Here is a 17,547-nt window from a genome sequence, read left to right as displayed (position 1 = left end):
TGCCTCAACCTCAAACAACATTCAACAGTTTGTTCACTTTAAAAACAAAGCCGGTCTTTAACTCTGATGTGGAGGGAAAACAATAGGACACATCATTAGTCTGAGTGACAATAACCATGAGTGGTGTGTGTTTGTGTCCGGGCCTGCCAGAGGCATTACTCAGAGGTCTATGTTTATCCTGTCTTTCCCCTGAGTCCGGGGGTCTGGACATGGACTGAGATAGACAGATAGACGGTGAACACACACACACACGAACACACACACACACACACACACACACACACACACACACACACACACACTCAGACCAGTCTCCTGGGCTCAGCGGGACTCGCTTCAGCTCTGCTACTATTCTCTTATCTGTGACTTAAGCATTATAGAATTTTAAGAAAAGTACCCAGCAGCCGCTTCTGTCTGCAACACAGGAACTATTTTGCCCATATCGGCATTTCCACTGTAGCTGAATTTGAAAACCCCAGGGCCATGACGAAACGAAGACATTTAAACTGATTTGATCATCCTTTAAAAGGCATCAATCAGTCTGGTGTTCATTGTGCTCCATTCCGACGACTCAAAGGGCTTTTACACCGACCCAATCAAACCCCCCACACACTGATGGCAGAGGCTGCTGTAACTAATCCCACTCACACACCGCAGACCTGGGGTCAAGTGTCATGCCCAGATTCACATCGGACATGTGGCTGCAGGAGCTGGGGGAGTCGAACCGTCGCCCTTCTGCTCAAGAGACGACAGAGTCTACCAACTGAGCCATGTGATGGAAAAAAAACACACTGCTGCACTGATCGTTACACAAGTGACAGTCAACTTTGATCAGTTACTTTAAAGAGTTACAACCTGTATTGAAATCTTCTATCCTACATTCATGTATGGAGGATATAGTTCTCCCATCGGACGGCACGGGTTCAAATCCGACCTGGGGCTCCCTTCCAACATGTCATTCCTTACTTTCTGACTTTACTCACTGTCTTATCACTAACTAGAGAGAAAGTGTTCAGGATGAAGATTGTAATTAAACGAATCGTGATTTATTTTTGGATCTTTGGGTTGATTCAAAGAAAACAGAGCATGCAGGTACTCTGATGTTCCTGTCTGACGCTGAGGGAGATAACCATGTGTCCACACACATCTCCAACCAATCATTGAGGAGAAATGGGTCTGTGGTCAATGTCTACCAAAGTAGAATTTAACCTTTCTGGTATGAAACCTTGTGGTTCATACATTTAAATGATCCTGCAGTAAGATGACAGCTGTGATTGGATTCTTAAAGTGTTGAGCACCTAAAGGACACCGACATAAAGCAGCAGCCATGTTACTTACATAATGCGACTGAATCACCTCCTCTAATAAGTGGAGAAGAGTGAGCTACATCCTGTTCTCCTTCATGTTTAAGTTTGCCAGATCAGCTTGGTGATACTTTGTCGTCTTCTGAAGGAAAAAGGCTCTTCTCTGATGTGGTTTCCAAGTCGGGCTCAGATCCACGACAGCACCTCAGGAGCTGCTCATGGGCCTCAAAGACACTCCAGTGGCGTGGACGGTAGAGATGAGGGACAGAGCTTCTTTTAGAAATCCTCTCTGATATTAGCAGCACCAGCCAGTTATTTACTGGAGCCGGGGAAAACGCCGGAGCATGCAATGGCGCCTCTTCTTGGTTCTGCATTCTGACTTGACATCATCCTCCCGGTCATGTTAATGACTATTCATTCCACGTGTTTCTTCACTTCACCCATTTAACCCAAGGACTCGAAGACCTCAGCAACGTTTGAAATCAACCTTCCCAAAACTTGAGGCTTTTCATACAAACGACAGAATTTCAATGTTTACTCAAATCTCTGTCTCAGCCTCTAAGTATAAGATAAAGCCCTTCAAAATAAAACACTGCTGGCTTTAACTGTTAATTAAAAGGGTCTTGTGAAACGTAGACGTGTCGTCTCAAAAAGTAGAAGCACGCTGGAGTCTCGTCGAACTGGGTTAAGTTTAGTCTGCTTACTTTGAACTGCTTAACAGACCTCAACTCATCCGTTATCAGTGAGCACTCTGACTTCCTGTTATCTGTCGCTCGGACACGGACATTTGTGTTGACAGAATCAAACTGAACAGTTGAGTGTTTCTTTGTTTACACTGCATTTAGCATTGTTTTTTTATTAACCCAGAAGAACTTTACTGACTAATAAATCCAGCTTGCTGCAGTCTAATGTTTCTCATCATATGGTCTTTTGTTGCAGTGAGTTGAGTTGTAGTGATGAGAAGATAAACACTTTAACACCCCCCCCCCCCCCCTTTTCTTTACCATCCAAGATGTGTCTGAGCATATAAAGAGTAAAAGGTAAATGGACCAGAGCTCCTCTCTTTTATTCCACAGGTCACTCAGTATGTCGCGTCCGTCCAATTCATCCACATTCATACACCACCAAAAAAGCAGTAGGAGCAACTTGTGAAGTGTTTTGCCCAAGGACACATTGGACATGAGGCTGCAGGGCACACAGAACCCATGACCTTCCAGATGAGAAACCGTGAGACCGACTCTACCACTGAGCCACAGCTGCGCTACAATCTCCATCCAAGTCTCAGTCTTATATAATAATGCTAACTCCTGGCTCCAAAAAGCTGAACTGGAGGCCTTAAAACAACAGTCTGCCAACCAATGAGTGAGAACACACACACACACACAAAAAGAACTACTTAGAAACAGTTTCAACCACAACCTGGAGAAGAGTGGAGGAGCATCCAGCATCAGTAAAGACACCCTGAAGGCTCAAACAAACTGAACTCATCATGCAGAGCTACTTACACACTGAAATATATTTGATAAAGAGCAGTGGGCCTCAGTCTGGCTTTGGATGGCTCTCATTAGTTCAGCTTCCAAATGTCTTTTGCCTTTACCCCCGGCCCCCCCTCAAACGTCTAAACCCTTCCTGGTGTGTACATCTGGAGCGCTCCACGAGCCTGGCATCAGTTTGCTAATTGATCCTCTGAAGGTCCGTGGCAGCCAGCAGTCGACACACTGGTGGATAGAAGTACATGTGGCGCTAAGAAAGCTCTTTTGTTCTCCGGCCCCCACGCTCTCATTCCTTGTATGGAAAAACTGAGATGGGGGGGGGGGTTGGGAAAAGTGTGGTTGACCTTTTCCTAAAAACAGCTTCTTTTTCTCTCAGTCACTCAGTGGCTCTGAGAATCAATAAATAATTGGTACAAGTAGAAAAGCCATAAAAGGGCTGGGCTCTGGCACAGGTTCTCTTCTAACGCAGCTCACAAAGACGGAGGGAGAAAACAAATCAAACTGAAACTAAAATACAAATTAAACTAGTACAACTCTCAAAAACAAGAAACACAAGGAGGCTTGGCCTGTTAACCTGACGACACCGGGGTTACAGGAGTATTCCCTGGGACACACCAGCAGCTGCTCATTAGTTTGAAATCTGAATACTGGTCAATATTTAAGTCACCTTTACGCTGTCTAATGTGAATGGGTGTCACATAGAAACGCATCAACGGAAAAAGCAGTGAAACTGTAGCAGGCGTACCCTGGTGGCAGTGGTCTCTCCCATGTCGTGGTTTTGGTGTTGTGGTCAACGTAATATACTCGGCCATGTGGCAACACCCTCTGCTCCCAGCTACAGAGAGAGAGAGAGAGAGAGAGAGAGAGAGAGAGTGAGAGAGACTTTTTATTTTACAGATACAGTATATTACAGATGCGTATATTACAATCATGTTTAAAAAATCTGTAATAATAGAGCGAACACCTGTGTCTATAATAAACAACTTCAAATATTCATAGAGTAAAGGCAGTGTCTGTTCAGTGTGTGACAGTGAGGATGATGAACCAATCAACACACAGGATATATCGGCCCTCTGAGCCCATTTTTAACATTCAGCTCTACATGTATTCTCTCTCTGTATCTGTGTCATTTGTCCTTTAAACCTCTCTTTAGAATACAGATCGAAGCATTTATTTATCAGATGACAAAAAACTGATTCATAGTAACTGTTTCCTCGTCGTTTGATATTGAAACCTTTTTCATTTGATCAGCGTTGAATCATCACAGAGAGGTTGATCCTCTTCAGACTCTTTCAGTCATGGTTGCGTCGTCTATCTTTTTCACTGATTATTATCAACAACAACAACAAAAAAAAAACTTGCTAAATCATTTAAACTCCATTTAATCATTAAAGTTTCCCAAAACGTCACATCAGAGCAGTGCTGCAGCTCTGAAGACACTTTTCTTCATTTGAGCACCAAAGTATGAAAACAGGATAAAGACACTTGAGTTTCCTGGAGAGATCAGAGAATGTGTTTTACAGATTACGTTCTCCATCATGCAGGCAGGAAGTGAGCTACAGCTGAGATGTTCTGTACTATAAACACTTCCTCTTACCCTGCCGGAAGCGATTCGTTATTGGATTCTGCGTTGCTGCTGCTGGCCTGTTCGCTGTTGGGGATGGCGTTGGGGCCGGGCTCTGATGGTGCAGTCAGAGCCAGGGCGTCCTGACCGGGGGAGGGGCTGCTACTGCTGCTGGCCGCCGGCGAGCGGCCTGACGGTGAAGGAGGAGGAGGCGTGTGACGGGCCACGCTCGCACGACTGTTCTCCAGCCCGTTAGAAGTCAACTCAACTTTGTCTGAGAGAGAGAGACAGAGAGAGAGAGAGACAGAGAGAGACAGAGAGAGACAGACAGACAGACAGACAGACAGAGAGAGAGAGAGAGAGAGAGAGAGAGAGAGAGAGAGAGACAGACAGACAGACAGACAGACAGACAGACAGACAGACAGACAGACAGACAGACAGACAGACAGACAGACAGACAGACAGACAGACAGACAGACAGACAGACAGACAGACAGACAGACAGACAGACAGAGAGAAAGAGAGAGAGAGAGAGAGAGAGACAGAAACAGAGACAGAAACAGAGAGAGAGAAAGAAGGGAGCGGGGAAGGATGAGAGAGAGGAACGTGACGAACAAGGCAGAACTTTAGGATCAGTCGACTCTGGTTTGGTGGTTTGAAGATTTACATTTCATACATGTGGGACTTCTTAACTTCCTGTTGACAACATTGAGCCTATAAACAAACAAAAAGCCGCTCTGAAGAACTGGTCTCTGTACTTTCTCTCAGAGTGAGGCAGCCTTCACTTTGACAGAACACGTAGAGCCCAGCTGAACCCAAAAGTTTCAAAGAGGGATTCTCTGTTTCATGAATTTACAATAATCATAAAAATATTAAACCATATTTCAGGGCCAACGAGGTGAAATTGATAACTGATCATCCAGAGACTTCTGTGCTGCTGACTGAAAGTTAAACACAATGTCCTGATTCTACTTTTAAGTCTCACACCGACGGAGGTCTGAACCTCGATGACATCATCCCTCCCCCCCGCCTGTTTCTCATAAAAATCCTCATCGGCAGCATGTTTCATAAAGTGGTGGGTAAACATGAGTGGGAGGCGTGCTCCGTTTCATCTATTGGTGAGGAAACACTGACATGGACTCTTTGAAGGAGAAAAGGGAAAGGACAGCGATGTTTAAATAAAAAAATAAAAAATAAAAAAAAAAAAAACGGATGGGGAGGGGGGGGGGTGTCGGTTCAATATCTCATCCACAGATTCATCTGCTCAAAGACTTTGAAAGAAGTCTGAATGAAGAGAAGTCGGCCTCTTTGTGGAGTTTGAGCACTTCCTTCTGAAGTGACGCGATGTGGTTTGGTTTCATTTCCTCTCACTCTCGTTCTCTTTAAATCGCCCCTCTTGATAGATTTGCAGCCGCCTCTCTCTTCCTTTCACTCCGACAGAAGTTGAATCAAGAGATTTCTCCTGGTGGTGAAGCTGACGTGTGTACCTGTGCTGCTCCCGGGGCTGCCGTGACTCTTAGAAGGCCGAAGGCGACTGGATGAACCGGCGGGCCCGCTGATCTGCTCCTCACTCAGCTCCCCGTTGGTCAGAGAGACCCCTCGGGTGCACCCGGGGGAGCCACCCTGTGAACCCCCCACTGAGTGCCGGTTACTCCTGGAGAGAGACGGAGAAAAAGGATGCAGAAAGGACGAGGGAAGAAAAAGAAAAAAGGGGGAAAAAAGAGACGAGGTTAGAAGACAGAAGACGGAGGTCGGACAGTTTCTCTTACTCCTTTTACGACGAACTTCGTGTCTGCTTCCTTTGTTTAGACAACTTCAAATTAGACCCATTGTTGTAGCCGACTCAGGGGATCAGACCTGGCGTATCAGCGAGTATGTACAAAAGCAACACGAGCACAAACAGACGTGCTCTGAATATAACGTCTCTTTTATACAGCGAGAGACGTGATGGCTTTCCAAACTGGAATCAATGAATGCTGGGAGCAGAAATCCAGATCCAGCGTGAAACCATCCTGAGAATTTACCTTATTGGATTGTGTTTTAGATTTCTTATGAAACTTTTGAAGGCTCTATTCTAACTTCAAACAAAGTGTGATCTCATTCCCCAATCTCTCTCTCTCTCTCTCTGGTTTCTAAGTCCATCCACTGCCCTGCCTCGAAAAGAAACCTTAATAATACTCCTTAATGCAGAGATACTTAAAAAAAAGAAAACGCAGTAAAAAGCTGAATAAAGCAGTTCTTTTGTCAAAATGAATCCCAGGAGGGGCTGCTGACTACAAGAGCCTTGTGTCAGGTTATGATTCTGTCAGTGTGTACAGCTCCCGGGGTTTCTAACAGTGGAGGTTAATTGACTGCAGGAGTCCCCATCCAACCCAAAACAAATGGGCCCAGTTGTTAAATTCAGTAAGAAAAGTGAACCAGTGTTTCTGAATGTTCGAGGTGGACAGGAAGTGAGGAGAGGCTGCAGGCCGAGCTGAAGGTAGCAATGTTAGCTTTCTTTTTTTTTAGGGCAGGATTATGTGCAAAGTGTGTCACGGGGGTTTGGAAACCCCAGAGGTCTGGCGTCCTCACAAATGTTGGTCAGACTGGTAAAAAAAAACAAAAACAAAAAAAAACGCTGAGCAAAGCCGACTGGAGCTGTTGACCAGTGTTTTATTAATTCTCTTCTGGTGGGTTCAAAGAGTTGTAGGAGAGCTGCTGCCTCTCTCTCTTCTAGAAGTCCAAACCCTCATGGTATTTAAAGAAGATCGTTTAAATCACGAGAGAGAGAAAAAAAAAGCTGTGTGAAACTGTTTTAACATCCAGTGTACAAGCTGAAAGCTGATTGGATGTTGTAACGCTGTGTCACAGGTAAGCAGAGCTCGTCCTGCAGCCTCATGGAGGTTTTTGTGTGTGGGCACAGAGCGGCTCGTCATGGGAGACCAGCAGAATCGGCGCTCTTCCTCCTACTCCGTGCGGCGTCTGATACAGATGTTGACTGCTGTTCCATGACAGCGGTCTGAACTCTTGGCTGAACTGTGTTTCATGACCCCATGCAATGTTTAAAGGGAAATGCCATCTGACCCCCCCCCTGCACAGTTTTCAAATAAATGCAGCCTGCTCCACTATTTATTATCCCACTACCATTCTAGCCGGAGCAGCGTCTGAAACCACTTTTTACAGGGGGGGAATAACATGCTGGCACTCTTCATAAGTGCTTCAATCAACCACACTGCCACAGGCTTCCACCACTCAGGCCTTTTCTTCTTCCATTTATTTTGATTGCAATAGTGTTTCAACTTCAGGATTTTCATATAATCCATTTGCATACAGTACTTTGCAAAATGTTTTTTTTTTTGTTTCATTCATTACAGCACAGTGTGTGCAGAGTGATGAAACCAGAGGAGTCCACTGTGATTAAGATGCCACAGAAAGAAAGCATGTTTCAGTTTGTGTGTATCTGTTTAGCTAAGTATCAAAAACGTTACGTGACAGTTCGGCGAAAAGAAAAAAGAAAAAAAAAATTCCCAAAGAAAAGGAGGTTCAAGAAAAAAAGACATGAAGACTGTGTGCAGTGAAAAACAATCAGTTCTCAAAGCAGAACTTCTTCAGTCTCTTTAAGTATTATTCTTCACAGGTCAGGTTCGACCCTGTGCTCACAGAAACCTCGGCTGTTTCCTCTGATATTAAAGGAGCAGTGAGAACACGGGCTATCATGGCTCAGACCGGGACGAGGGGAGAAGAGTGCGGAGGCTTTTTGATCACATGTCAGGCTACCACCCAGACTCAGAACTCACAGACAGAACAGCTCAATGATATATTACAGAATATGTTACATTATATAAGTAAACAATATGTGTGTGTGCGCGTTTCATTTATTTTACTTTAAGACAGGGACAGTCATAAACAAACATGCCAGATATTAACCTCTTTGACTAATTTCCATCTGTAGTCCCTTGGATCAAACGTATACAGATTTACATAAATGTGTGTGTGTGTGTGTGTCTACTGTGCGTGTATGTGTGTGTGTGCATACTGTATGTGTGTGTGTGTACTGTAATATGTGTGTGTACTGTATGTGTGTGTACTGTAATATGTGTGTGTACTGTATGTGTGTGTGTGTACTGTAATATGTGTGTGTACTGTATGTGTGTGTACTGTATGTGTGTGTACTGTATGTGTGTGTACTGTATGTGTGTGTACTGTATGTGTGTGTGTGTCTACTGTGCGTGTATGTATGTGTGTGTACTGTGTGTGTGTGTGTGTACTGTGTGTATGTGTGTACTGTGTGTATGTGTGTACTGTATGTGTATGTGTGTACTGTGTGTGTATGTGTGTACTGTATGTGTATGTGTGTGTATGTGTGTACTGTATGTGTATGTGTGTACTGTGTGTGTATGTGTGTACTGTGTGTACTGTGTGTGTATGTGTGTACTGTGTGTATGTGTGTACTGTGTGTATGTGTGTACTGTATGTGTATGTGTGTACTGTATGTGTATGTGTGTACTGTGTGTGTATGTGTGTACTGTGTGTATGTGTGTACTGTATGTGTATGTGTGTACTGTGTGTGTATGTGTGTACTGTGTGTGTATGTGTGTACTGTGTGTACTGTGTGTGTATGTGTGTACTGTGTGTGTATGTGTGTACTGTGTGCGTGTGTGTACTGTACTGTATGTGTGTGTACTGTATGTGTGTGTGTCTGTACTGTACTGTGTGTGTGTACTGTGTGTGTATATGTGTGTGCGTAGATAGATAGATACTTTATTGATCCCGAGGGAAATTCAAGAGTACTGTATGTATGTGTGTGTGTGTGCATACTGTGTGTGTGTGTGTGCGTGTACTGTGTGTGTGTGTGTGTGTGTGTGTGTGTGTGTGTGTGTGTGTGTGTACTGTATGTGTGTGCGTGTGCGTGTGTGTGCGCGTGTACTGTGTGTGTGTGTGTGTGTGTGTGTGTGTGTGTGTGTGTGTGCCTGCGTGTGTGTGCCTGCGTGTACTGTATGTGTGTGCGTGTGTGTGTGCTCACCTGCTGTTGGATCCAGCTGGACTGGGAGTCTCCTCGCTCTGTGTCCTCCTCAGGTTGGGTCTGTCTGACTGCAGTATCTCTGCAAAGACACATCATCATCAGTGTTCAGATAACATGATTATGCTGATAATAACGACCGCGCTCGCACACTTTGAGCTCTTCAGAGTGTTTGAAAGTGACGCTGTAGACTTCAGACGTATTGGATTTGATGAAGTGAAATACTGAGTGAGGCAGGAGGGGAACAAAGCGGGAAATTTCCCGGATCATCCCAATCCAAGCTGCCCTTGACGCTGACACGTGAGAAATCTGAGAGAAGGAAGAAATGTTTTTGAATCTTATCAGACACAAAGAGACGTAGACAGACACTGAGTGAGCACTGACCTTTAAAAAGAAGACATTTATTTAACTTCATTTTAGATTCTTCTAACCCGACAAACAAACTCAACATACCAACAAACATGATGGAAGATTACAACTGTGAAAACAGGACCGTGGGATTTTACATTTATCTACATTCATTATTTTCCCCCAGGTGATGAGTGAGAAGGCTTTAGCATGAAAGAAGGTATTTACATTCACAGGTTGGTTCTGATAAGATATTTAGTCCATGCACTGAACAGCTACTCAGCATCATAAACTACACTTTCCAGACTGTTCGAAAGAACACCACCTCTGTTCATCCCAAGACAGCCAACTGTTTATTTTACCAATCAACACGCAGCACAGCAAAGCTCACTGAACGTGTGCTGAGGGACGTTCAAATGAATCGTGTTTTCATGGTCAAACATGAGCGAAAATGGCAGCTTTGTAGAAGTCTAACAGCAAAAGAAGTCATGAAACAGCTCATTGAAATAACGGCATCAAAAACGTCCAATCAGTGCATCACGAACCAGGGCATTTGTTAGATTTATAATCGTGACGAAAAAAATATAAGTTTGATTTTAAAACATGTGAGGTGTGTGTGTGTGTGTGTGTGTGTGTGTGTGTGTGTGTGTGTGTGTTTCTTTGAAAAGTTACAACAGTGAAAAAAACTGAAAGTAAGATCTAATTTCTCTGATCCCATTCTTTGTTTGCGCGAGCGCTTCACTCTCTCACACCGTCTTCTTCTTTCTCATCGTTACGGTCAAATTTATGTTTGTGAAAAAAAAAAAAAAAAGTCAGAAAAATCAAATCATATAGCTTCCAAACATGTGGCAATGCAACAGAGACCGTTCCTCCTTGTATGTTCTGTGCTGGTGTGTGTGTGTGTGTGTGTGTGTGTGTGTGTGTGTGTGTGTGTGTGTGTGTGTGTGTGTGTGTGTGTGTGTGTGTGTGTGTGTGTGTGCGGTCGTGGTGATGTGAGGGAATGTGTGACTATATGCTGGTTCCCAACTGTGACTGAAAACCACAGACCTATAACATGCTTTTCATTAACACTCACTTTCTCCTTCACAAACACACACAGCACCTTCTTATATGAACAACACTCACACCATGACAGGCACAAACAGCGTCCATGTTTACACACATATATATCCTGCTATCTAAAGGAAAGCAAACAGGTAATCTCTCACAGACTCACACTCTCTTTCTGTCCACACACACACACACGCACACACACACACGCGCACGCGCACGCGCACGCGCACACGCACACACACACACACACACAGCTTTTTTTGTGGCTATGAATGGGCGTCTTGTGAGCAGACCCGATGGATATACAGAAAAATAAACAGTGGTCTTGAGGAGAAACCATTGTGTCATAGCCTGCTCCCTGAGTTCATCCCCCCCTCCCTCCTAATGCCAAAGGTCTAATTACTGTGTGTGTGTGTGTGTGTGTGTGTGTGTGTGTGTGTGTGTGTGTGTGTGGGGTGTGTGTGAGATATATCTCTAGTTTAAAGTTTCAAAACTGTCTGCACAACTTTAACAAATCTGCCATAGAGAGAAAACTTCCCTCGTTACTCGACTTGAATCATCTACTGACGTCCAACAAAACAAACCTGAAGTGATCAATTTACAGTCCAGTAAAAAACAAACAGAAGCTAAATCTCATGTTAGCAGAGACTGAAGTGTTGTCTGTTTAAAGTTGAACATTCAGTAAAATAAAAAGAAAACATCTGATAGAATACCATTCATTGACTTTATTAACAGCAGATCTCATCTTCTGTTATCCTAAACTCAAAGGGGACATTTGTACCCAGTCTACTGAAGTGGCTCAAGGTTTTTTTTTCCCCACAGTGCAGCCTCAGAAAAAAAAATCACTATGACGTGGAGTTCTTTTAGGACGTTTGTGTGTTGATGCCGTTTATACACTGTTGTGCTTCAGGACTGTTCAGCTGTAGTTCAGAATGGTTTGATGTTTCTCGTCCTGTCAAAGCCTGGAGAGGCCCCGCTGTTGGTTTGTCTGGATATCTGTTTGTGTTACACTAAAGCTGTAATGTTGAAAATCTGAATCAACCCGCTTGTTTATTGTAATTTTAAAGATGCATGCTTAAGGAGAGATATTTTGCTCACATGAATGAGACAGACAGGCAGATATGTATCGATGACCTGAAAGCACAATACTTCCTGCCACCGCTTTTCCTGTTCCTTTATTGATGCATCATTTTTACTCGCTCTTTGATTATTGTTTTGATGCATATCTTTTTTTTCCAACACTTCTGTCTTGATCTATTTAATTTTTTCTTTTGCACTGTGTGATTTTCTTCTGTTATCCTGCTATGCTGCTGTAACACAGTAAATTTCTTGCGAGATGAATAAAGGATTATCTTATCTTACAGGAACAAAACACTTCTTTTTTTGTGTTTCCTCTCGTGCAGTAAAACTCTCCTTCCTGACACAGCTTTACGATTCTGCAGCCCGTACAGCAGGATAATGTAAAGACTGGAGCGTGATGCATCCTGGAGGACGAGCGTTAAGTCAGCGTGTCGGTGATGTGGTGCAGATGAGACGACGAGTCCACCTCGACAAAGTGCGACAACTTTCGCAGAGTTAAAACCTTTCTGCACTGGCTTCTTCTTTTTCTCCACAGCTTTCAATACAAGGGTTTGTCTATGAAGCTCACTAGTGTGTGTGTGTGTGTGTGTGTGTGTGTGTGTGTGTGTGTGTGTGTGTGTTAGTAAATGTGTGCGAGTGTGTGAATGTGCGTGTGTCAGAAAGTCTGCCAGGGGAAATGAGTAAACCTCCAAACTAACAGAGGTGCCTTGAGAGCGAGAACACAGAGCGCCTTAACGCCAGCAGAAAGCAGCACACTTCCACCTTTATACACTTTATATATTCAGGCAACCTACATATGCCTGCACACACACACACACACACACTTTGCAGAATGTAAAACACATGTACAACCATGCATACACACAAGCGTGCATTTGCACTCATGAGGCCTGAAAACACACACATGCAAACTAAAGTGCCTCCGTATGAATCCCCGGTTTGAGGGCACACTTCATCCTTCTGTTCACCAGCCGCTCCTCCCCCCAAAACACACACACACACACACACACACATGACCTCTGTCGTCCCTGCCCTTGTAAACCAGGAGAGGAAACCCCCCCCTCGCCCCCTCTGCCACCATGCACACAGCTCTGGATCACAGGAGGCGATTGTACTCCTGAGCTGCAAGCAATGAGGCTCAATTACACAATTCTTCCAAACAAATTAGACAAAAGCCCTCCTGATGTCAGTGATTATATGTGTTTGGCTCTGTGTGTGTGTGTGTGTGTGTGTGTGTGTGTGTGTGTGTGTGTGTGTGTGCCCAGAGTTGAAAGAACACCCCCCATAAAAAAAACAGCTATACAAAGACAACGAGGGGGGAACACTTCATTTCATTTCATGTTGACCTTTGACCTGCACACACGCTACCCTTACAGAGCTCGTTTTGTTTAACCTCCACTCGTCCCTCCATGTTCAGAGTGATTGATACCTTCGACTGGAACCAGCAGCGTTTTCTTTTAGCTTAGCATAAAAAACTGAAATGCATGAAAGTGTTGGCCGGGTTCTGCCCAAAGCAGACGCTGTGTTTAGTGGATGAGTCACTGTGACTTCATGCATCAGTTCAAGTCAACAACAGGTAAGCTCAGCCTGAAGCGCGGTCTGCTTCTAATGTCTCCATGTTCAGTTCTTTTTCTGACAACATCATTTTATGAAATGAACACTGTGCTGTGTTGGACTTTACTTCAGCAATTAAGACCGTCAACTCCCTCGGTAATCAGTCACAGAGGTTATATGACGGATTGAAGGTCATTAATAGTTGGACTTTATAAACATGAGTCAGCTCGTTTTCTACACAGAAGGACGCTGCACCAAAACAAAAAAACTTTTTGAAGGTCTCCGTCTCATCACAGAATCATTTTTAAATGTTGAAGTTTCAGATTACATTCCTGACATATTAAGCAGTACTACAGTTCTGTTTGGCCATCAGAGAATGAACCTTCATAGAGGTACATAAGGTGGAGAACAAACATCTGGAATGACCTACACCTCAGGTGTCAAACTCCAGTCCTGGAGGGCCGGCTTCCTCATACTTTTAGAGGTCTCCCTGCTCTGACACACCTGCTTTAAACCAATGTGTCATCAAGCTCTGCAGGAGCCTGATAACGAGTCACTCATTGGATTCAGCTGCGTCCAAGCAGGGAGACATCTAACAGTCTGAGGAAGCCGGCCCTGCAGGACTGGAGTTTGACACCCCTGACCTACACAAACAACAACGGACATCATGTTCCTCACACCTTCACCTGGGACGCTCTGGACCTCCTGCAGAGTTTCTCCCCATCATGGTGCCGTGGTCTGTTCTCGGTCTCAGACTGAGGTGGACTCACGACCACGTCTGAGAGGCCTCTTACTCGCGTCATTGGAGTGATCAGAAGGAAAACACCTCTCTAAAAGAACGGATAACTTCAAGCAGATTCTGATCTCTTACGCCTTCAACCTTCCCGGTGTTCCAGTCTCTCTCTCTCTGCACACAAGATGATTTGTCATGAATATTTATGTTCTTGTCTCTATCCCTAAAAGTCTTTGTCTGGTCTCCAACTCGGAGCCCTCTGGTCTCCTTTAATGTGATCTCAACTATAACTCTAATATCAATACTTTAATAATCAGAATTAGAGGTCAGGATTCTGAACCTGTGTTTTTATAAAACAGCAGAGTGTGGAAAAAACCCCCCCAAACAAACATCTACTGTGTGGGTGCCTTTTTCAAACCGTCCAGCTTCGTTGATGCAGTGTTAAAGGTAATGAGCTGAACTATTGATCGGAACAAACGCCGATGCAGAGACCCTGAAAAACAGCTTCAGCCGCTGTGTTTAACACCCACTGAACAACGAGTCATTTCATTTGTTTTTGGGGTTTTTTCCTGCTTTTGGGCTTTAAGAAGTTTCAAAATCAATTCAACTTTATGCTCACATAATTAGCTCTACGTTTCATTGACAGCGTGTGGACAGAAAACACGCTTCAGGAAGGTTGTGTTAGAAGTTTGTGTTGGGCAACAAAAAAACGCTAACAACTTAAGAGGTCGCCTTTATGAGCGAGGACACGAGCCCCCCCTCCCTCCCTCCCTCCCTTCACAGAATCTTTTTTTGCTGTTGTTGTTAAAAGTGCTTGAAAACAACAGAATACACGTGTAAAAAAAGAACAACAACAACAACAAAAAACACCTCCAACACACCTCTTCACTCGGGGAAAAAAAATGTGAGCGGTCACAAAGAGACACATTTATACAGGCCGTGCTGTGGCAGGTCCCGGCCTTTACTGCTGGCCCTGTGTCCATTCAGCCAAACACACTGAGGACTCTGTGTGGCGCTCCATGAAGAGCCTTTATTGTAAGTGTGTGTGCGTGTGTGTGTGTGTGTGTGTGTGTGTGTGTGACACAGAGAGGAGACGGATGCGTGAACGTGGCTATGGTTTTAAGAGCAGCTTATAACTGTGTGTTTTGTTAAAAGACAGCGTACTCTACATGAAAGTCAAATGTTAGTGCCGAGCCTGCAACGTGGTCGACCGAGAGTCAATAAAGCTGTGGAGGCTTTGAAAGGACTTGGGTTTGGTTTGGGAACAGTAAGACATGTCAGTTCCAGTGTTCCAGTTCAGTGGATACATGACGTGGTTGCCTCAGTGCAGCTGTTGAGTTCTTTACATGTTCTTCTTGGCAGGGCAGAGACGTTCTGATGTTCTGTTCAACCAAACTCCACTGATGAAGAACTGGGTTCTGTCCTTATCGTGTTTGACTCAGTCTGCCCGACGTTCATCCCTCTCCACTGTCACTGATACTACGTATCTTCATGGGTTCATTCATCTTGATAAATTTGTGGATATATCTTTTAATTGTGTCAACCATGTGAGAAGAATTCTTTTAGGTTTGTGAAGCTGTGGTACACGTGTGTAAGATGTCTTATTCCAGTAGCAGCAGAGTTACATTTGGCTTACAGCCAACTGTCTTCTTTGTTCTAGCCTCATAGAGAAGTACACAAATAGTCAAGTATTTGTGGGCTGTCTTTCTATCAGAATGTAATGAACACTGTGAAGAAGAATACTTGGGCCAGAGACTTCAGAGTCCTGGTCCAGCACGATGTCAGTAACTGCAAGGTTCTGATGATCAAGCATGTCTGAGCTATTGTCTGTTACGTAGCCATGTTGTTTGACCATAGCTAAATAAATCGAAGATGATCCACAAGTCTGTTTGATAATGTCCTCCTCAATCATCATTCATTCAACACAGATATAGAAACCCCCACCTTACAGTCACTAAGCACTTCCTGTAGCCGTTTTGTACAAATGCACTTTGGATAACGTCTGCACTATTACTGGAGGACTGCTCCGGAGATTCTCCTCACATACAGTATGTGCAGAAAACATAAAGCAGCCGGTTAATCAGGTGCACGGAGGTCGTAGTGGTCGCGTGCAGACACTCCCCCTCCTTTCTGCTTGAGGTGAATTATCCGGAGAACATGCTGCCACTTTTTCCAGACTCGCTCCGGCTGAAGTCTGAGCGAAACACTCGGCTGATAGCGTTCACGTAGTTTTTTTTTTTTTTTTTTCATGAGATTTCCGTCTGTGTGGGGACGAAAAATCTCCTGTGATACGGTAAATAAATGAGAGGACAGAAGCAGAGCGATATGCAAGACTCCAAACAGAGGACAAAACAACAGAGTGTGGGCGTTAAAGAAGCTTATAAAAAGTCATCAGACAAAAAAAAAAAAACTTTGACTTCACACTTTGAATTCTGCAGAGCAGTAAAAACATTAACCCAAACTAAAGCCTGTTTGCTTTGAGTTTTTTTTTTTGACTGTGCATGGGCAGAAAGAGAGACAAGAGGAAGTGATGACAAAGAGTAGTTAGTTAGCTCGTGTTCTTACTAGAACTAGGAAAAGGGACCACATTACTCCTGTATTGGCTTCTCTCCATTGGCTCCCTATAAAATCTAGAATAGAATTTAAAATCCTTCTGCTCACCTACAAAGCTCTAAACGGTCAGGCACCATCGTATCTTAAAGAGTTAATTGTACCGTACTATCCATCAAGAACATTACGTTCCCAGAATGCAGGCCTGCTCGTGGTGCCTATAGTCTCTAAAAGTACTATGGGAGGTAGAGCCTTTAGTTATCAGGCACCGCTCCTTTGGAATCGTCTACCAGTCGGGGTCCGGGAGGCAGACACACTAGGTACTTTTAAGAATAGACTTAAAACTTTTCTTTTTGATAAATCTTATGGTTAGGGCTGGCTTAGGACCAGCTCATAGTTATGATGCTATAGGCCTAGACTACTGGGGGAACTGGCACCAGGATCTCTTATCTCTCTCTCCCTCTTTCTCTCCCAGCTTTCTTATCTTATAGTAATAAGATATGTCTATAGTGACAAGCAGTAGCTTGTCACTATCTTTGTATTCTAACCTCTCCTTTTGAGCTCTCTTAGGTTCCTTGAGCTCTCTTAGGTTCCTTGGGACTGTTGGTGAGGATGGCCTGCCCAAACAACCCCCCCCCCCTCCCCCTGAGGATGGCCTGCCCAGACCCCCCCCCCCCCAACCTATCCCATCCTATTCTTCTTTCTGCATCTTGTCCCATCTCCCCCATCCCATTTTCAAGCCCAGCACAGTTTAGCAGACGGCTGTTCCGTCATGAGCCCGGGTCTGCTGAAGATTTCTGCCTGTTAAAAGGAATTTTTTTCTTGCCACGCCATGACGGATTAAGCTGGGCTCTTGTAACATAGCCATA

General features: G+C 44.2%; 1 protein-coding gene across 2 annotated transcripts in view; it reads right to left on the bottom strand.

Annotated features, from left to right (window-relative positions):
* The window catches only part of wwp2 (WW domain containing E3 ubiquitin protein ligase 2), a 55,024-nt gene that overhangs the window by 25,227 nt on the left and 12,250 nt on the right, over positions 1-17,547 (bottom strand). For both annotated transcript variants that reach the window (XM_079345284.1, XM_079345285.1), the window contains exons 6-9: positions 9,364-9,442; positions 5,849-6,015; positions 4,395-4,635; positions 3,543-3,632 (exon numbers count right to left, since the gene is read on the bottom strand). In XM_079345284.1, coding sequence (XP_079201410.1) covers positions 3,543-3,632; positions 4,395-4,635; positions 5,849-6,015; positions 9,364-9,442 — 577 coding nt within the window. The remainder of the gene's footprint in view (positions 1-3,542; positions 3,633-4,394; positions 4,636-5,848; positions 6,016-9,363; positions 9,443-17,547) is intronic.

This window comes from Symphodus melops (genome assembly GCF_947650265.1).
Source record: "Symphodus melops genome assembly, chromosome: 6".
Lineage (NCBI taxonomy): Eukaryota > Metazoa > Chordata > Actinopteri > Labriformes > Labridae > Symphodus > Symphodus melops.
The sequence above is the reverse complement of the archived record's forward strand: the minus strand, read 5'-3'. Positions and strand labels throughout refer to the sequence as shown.